Source organism: Venustampulla echinocandica, assembly GCF_003357145.1.
Source record: "Venustampulla echinocandica strain BP 5553 chromosome Unknown scaffold_3, whole genome shotgun sequence".
Classification (NCBI taxonomy): domain Eukaryota; kingdom Fungi; phylum Ascomycota; class Leotiomycetes; order Helotiales; family Pleuroascaceae; genus Venustampulla; species Venustampulla echinocandica.
Genome location: NW_022474208.1, coordinates 307215 through 312625, shown reverse-complemented (window position 1 = coordinate 312625; position 5411 = coordinate 307215). Strand labels below are relative to the sequence as shown.

At 51.2% G+C, this 5411-nt stretch overlaps 2 protein-coding genes across 2 annotated transcripts; both read right to left on the bottom strand.

Moving 5' to 3' along the window:
• Nucleotides 1-296: 296 nt before the first annotated feature.
• BP5553_05727 (uncharacterized protein) lies at nt 297-1468 on the bottom strand (the record flags this gene model as incomplete). The annotated part of the gene is made up of 2 exons (XM_032014350.1): nt 297-1306; nt 1423-1468. The coding sequence occupies 2 exons, from the start codon at nt 1466-1468 to the stop codon at nt 297-299; spliced, it is 1056 nt and encodes a 351-aa protein (XP_031869031.1).
• Nucleotides 1469-2110: 642 nt separating this feature from the next.
• BP5553_05726 (uncharacterized protein) lies at nt 2111-5060 on the bottom strand (the record flags this gene model as incomplete). Its single annotated transcript, XM_032014349.1, has 2 exons — nt 2111-3890; nt 3943-5060. 2 exons carry the CDS (start codon nt 5058-5060, stop codon nt 2111-2113), a joined length of 2898 nt encoding a protein of 965 aa, XP_031869030.1.
• Between the last annotated feature and the right edge of the window lie 351 nt (nt 5061-5411).

Genomic DNA, 5411 nt, shown 5'->3' with positions numbered 1-5411 from the left:
CAAGGACAGGGAATTTGGTCGCCGATCTGAATTTCGACATACCGGCGCGCTTGGAAGCCGCATCCCGGCCATCAGACCGCGAATCTCGGATGTGCCCAATGCTGGAGCGGGAAGTTTATCCAGTCGTACTGGGTTTCAAAGCTTGACGTGCTGCCATCTAGATCTAGCTCTCCACGACGATCACGTTGCTAACAATAGCAACTCGGCCGCACTACCAATGTCCATATTCCCTCAATCCCACATACCCGGTAGACATTCGTCAAATCGTATGTAACATTTTCTCTGTCCGGCTCTCGTCAAGCAAACCCAAAAACGGTAACGAGGCCATCGATGCCGGCACAACACCACTGATCTCCGCGGCCGTTCTCTTTCCAAGCTACACAACTGATGACGTTTTGTTTCTCCCTCTCTTTCCCATCTCTGCCGATTTTCTTCTTGCCTTCAGCTTTGGAGCCGGCAACACGAATCTTTTCCGCGATATTTCCCGTCAGGGTATCCCAGACGACCACCTCACCGTCATCTCCGTTGACATTCTCATTCCCGCAGAGCACCCATCTCTCGTTACCGCCAAAGGTGCTCCTCAGTCGGAATTCGGAGTTTTTCCAAGTGTCCGCTTTGTACGCTTTCAAGAGTCCACCACCATCTCTATCCATCAATCTGATGGTGGAATCCAGTGCTCCAACAAGGACACCCTTCCCATCCCTCGTTCTTTGCAGACTGGTAACACTGGCCCCAATAACATCAGTATGCAGCCTTCCCATCCTAATATCATAACATCTGACCCTCCCATCCACACTGCCGGTCAAGATCTCATGCTCCCCGCCCCAGCCCGTACCCACCAGGACACAAGAAATCGAGTCCTTGGCATCGTCCAACACCACAACGGGCTTGGAATTCTGACTCTTAACATCCCAAATCCTCACCGTGGCATCAAAGCTTCCAGAAATCAACACACTATCCCCAACCCCCGCAAACGTAACACTATTGACCCTAGCATTATGCCCATGATTGTGCTGCCCAAACCGCCGGATTGTTTGGCCCCTCGCGACATCCCAGAGGAACACGCTCCGGTCCCCCCCGACGCTCGCGAATGTCGCGTTGTCCTGCGCGACTGATATGTCCAGAACCTCGTAGCCGTGTGCCGTGTAGGTCTTGATCAGCTGTGTTGCGCGAGGCGGATCGAGGGGGTTGCTGGTGGTCTCCGGCGCAGGGCGGGACGGGTTGTACAGCCTGATGCAGCGGTCGGCGGAGCCAGCGAGGATGTATGTCGACGGGGAGGACGAGTATGCCAGTGCATGGACCGGGCCTGTGAGATGATAGTCAGTACAGGCCTCTACATGGGCGGCTGGGAGAGCTTGTGGTGTTGGATTCCTCGCAAAACGGGGAAGCTTGACGAGATGAGGACTTGCGATAGATACGTACCATTTGAGCCATGGAGCTGTGTCAATGGCTTCGAGGGAAATGCCATTGTTGCCAACGGGTCATCGCATGTTTGATTATGAGCAGTCTCGCAGCAGCAGCAGCAGCATCAGCTTCTTCTCGCTTTGGGAATATCCAAAGGCTTAATATCTCGGTAGGTAGCTAGTAATCATCTGTTCCTCAGTAGAAATTTAGAACTCGAAATCCAAAGTGGTTAGCGCAAGCCTTCCCACCATGTTTGCCTTGGTGCCTTAAATCCAATAAAGCTCCTTTTTTCGTCACTCAACTACACCAAACTATTCCTCGACTACTTAGGTACTTAAACATACCTAAATATTTATATATATAAAACTCTAATAGTACTCCATATCGCGGAGGTTACTAGGGTATTAGTAAATCCCGTTATTGCTAGGCCGGATGGTACACGATAGCGTGGGATACCGTTGTCTAGATGGTGGCTAATAGGCTAGAGATCTGACTATGGTTATGTAGGCAATTGTAGGGTATAAATAATACTATTATATCTCACTAAAAGATTCGCTAGATGCCATGCTCCCGTTTGCCCAAAATGCGCATGTGTATTGTACAATCCCCGCTATTTTCCAAGTGCAACGCCATGCTATGAGACCGTATTGTAAAAATTCGAGAAATCCCGCCCATCGTAATCGTATAGCTTGTAAACATTCACAATTCAACCGTAAACACAATCGTAATCTCTCGAGAAGGTCTTCTCAATCGCATCCCTCATCTCAAATATTACCTGCCCTTCCTTATTCGTCGCTCCCACGCTGCCAAATCCGAACTCTCTTGCTCCTGGCCCACTCCGCTCTGCCGTGAGTTCCGCCAGATCCCCGACTCGTTCACGAACAAGAGCTTGTTGATTCTTTGCGCTTTGCCAAAAGATTGCGAGCTCTGCAAGAACTGATTGTGCACCTATGAATGATGCGAGGCGGCTAGGAACTGATGCGAGTGGGAATTTTGCGGTGACGACATCGATCGCGGAAACTATTGAGGATCCTACAAAAGGGGTTGAGAGCTTTGCGCGCGGCATGGTCTGGTCACTTACACCAGACGATGCTGATGCCTGGCGAGCGGCGATCGAATCCGTAATCCTTAGTAGTGCTTCCGCATGTTGCTGCGCAACCGTAATGTGATGATCAAGCTGAGAACTATGGAGAGACGATCGTTGGATGTAACGATTCAGCTTGATCATCGTGGAATGATATACCGTGTGCATCATTACAAAGGTGTTCATCTTCCCATCCTCAGCAGCTCTCCATAGATTCTCTCCAGAAAAGGCATAGGAGCGAGGTAATGAATCGTTCCATTCATGGAGACGTCGAGTTGTGGCTTCATAAAACGTGCTGAAGGAGTTCGACGCCGAAGGGTTACATCGCTGGGAGTTTCGATAAATGCTCGCCGTAACATCTCCCCAGATTGTTGAGACGTTGATCAAATAGGCCATAGAGTCAACAGTCCAGTTATTATTCGGGATGGGTGGAGTTGTGATATCGAAGAAAGGGGTTTGGATATTTGCTTGCGATTCAAAGCTAGTCGAATCGCAAGGGAGTCGGAGGAAGACGTCCTCGGGGTGGAGCATGCTCAGGTGCCCAGAGCAGGACCCATTGAAACGGTCCATGAGGTAGCAGCTCCAAAACGTGCGTCTTCTACATTCAGCATAACCAGCGCGGTTTAGGCCGTAAGGGAAAAATTCAAGATAGGCATCTTCGCTCTTCTCGATTTCCACGTTTAGCCTTAACCCGCTCGCCGCCCTGACTGCTGCTCCGCAGAAATCCCAAGCGTCGTTTGAATTGTTCATGGCAAAATAATATAGGGAGAGCAACAGTCGGGATTGCACAAGCTGAATGCTAAATCGACGGTTTTCGCAAGCATATCGAGAGATGGACGCGTACTGAGTGCCGAGAGCTTTATGTTCTTGGTTCTGCGAGAAGATGCTTCCGAGGGCAAGGACGGTGTAAATAAGCATGAGGTCATCCAGAGACTTCTCCCTTCCAGAAAGAATCCATAGCCTAAAGGCGCCTCGGGGAAACATCGACGATGAGGTTTCTGGAGCGTGCTTAAAAAACACATCAACTAGTTCGCTAACAACTGCGGGACGGATAGTGTTAGGATTGACCTGCCATTCGCGAAGTAGGTCATGGTCGAAGCCACCTAGATTTGAAGGCTGTGGCCATGGAACAGCTGGAGACTCGACTTCCCGAACAGATTGCTGCGGGGAGCCTTCCGAAGGAACGGGAGTGAAATTGCTATAGCCTGTCCTTTGGCGCTTTGCGTGGTGTGTCTCCGGCTCGGGGGTGACTCGCGATACAGGTCGAGGAGAAACAGATCTACTGTCGTCACGTTCACCAGCTTTAGATGACTCGGCATCAGCTTGAGACAAACCTGCTCTCGATACAACATCCTCTGGGTCAGCTGGTGGTGTGTCTGGCGATCCTTGGCCACCTCGAGGCCTATAGATATTGTAAGCCGAGAAACAATTAAGTTAGCCGGAGATTAACTCACGCATTCTTGAACTTGCACATTGTCCCAAACTTCTCGCACTGGACGCAGCGAGGGTAGTCAGGGTCACACTTGATCTTCTTCTCTCTGCAAGTTATACAAGCAATTGCTAGCCTCTTTCTAGGTTTCCCAGCTTTCGTCACGCCCCAGTGAGCATTTACCGCTTCGCCATCAATCACCGTCTTACAATGCGTGCCATCGTCGTAGAAATAGCACATTCCTTCACCTGGAGCCTCAGCCTGTCGGACAAAACGAGGCAGAAACTGCGTCCCTGTCCAGATCTTGGGTCCAAGGCCGTCCTTTGCCGTCGTCAGCTCACCAACTACCGTGCTTGCAGGCGTCGGAGGGAAACTTGGGGTAACTGGCATGCTGTGCGATCCGTCACGATAGCTCGCCCTGAGTTCTGGCTCAGGCCGATGTGACGGATGGGCATGGTCTGAATGGGTACGGAACGATGAAGACGTGTCCCTAGGGAAATATTCAGTTCGACCAGACTGGGGACGAGGAGACCAAGCATTGAGAGAAGGTGCTTGGGCTCTGGATGCCTCAGCCGGACCAAATCGTGCTTCGTATCGAGGAGATTCCGCCCTTAGCGGTGTTTGTGCAGCGCGAGAAGATAGAGCAATTCCCAACCTTTCGGCTTGCTCCACTTTAGAAGTAAGTGGATATTGTTGAGATGGGCGCTGAAAGTAGGATCCATCAAAGGGTCTATCCGGATGGACGGGGGTTCCAGGAGGTCGAATATCGTGAGGTGATGCGGTTGGAAAGATGGGACTGTGACGATCTGAGTAGGGCGACTGAGCAGGTCTGCTCTGGTGTGAACTAGAACCGAAGAGACTACTTAATGAGGGTAGCCGTTCCCGAGAATGATGTTGGTTGATATCTGGGTGGTTCTGGTACAACTCTCCAACTCCCCGAAGTCCTTTGCTGGTGTCGGACATTGGTGAACGAGGATGCGGGGGGTCTCTTCCACCTCGTTCTGTTGCCTCCAGGTCTCGATGGGATGTAGATGTGTTGGGATCCTGGCTTTCTATTGAAAAAAACGGCGCTTGCTGCCTCTCGTAGCTATGTGTTCGTTCATGTAAAGAGGCAACTACTGGTCGAGTGTATACTTGGGTCATGTTCAAGCCGTGTGAGTATATCCGAGTCGCAGAATTGCCTTCCTACATCAAGGCAACGAGGATACTAGTCGGGTGAGCGTATCTGTGTGGCACAGGTAGATGTCTAGTCCACTCGTTCAGAGGACTGGAAAGGTCGTCGACAACCGGATGAATCCAGCTGACTTTCCAACAACGGTCCCTCTGCACCTATAGTGGATTTCCCAAGCGGCAAGCGCCACGAAATGCCGTCAGCGCCGATTCGCGGGATACGTCCGGCGATGGGTGGGCGGTATGAATCCTGAGAGGTCCTTGGTCTTGATCACGACAGCGGGTGCGGAGGGATGGCTGATCAGATGGGAGAAGGTGTGATAG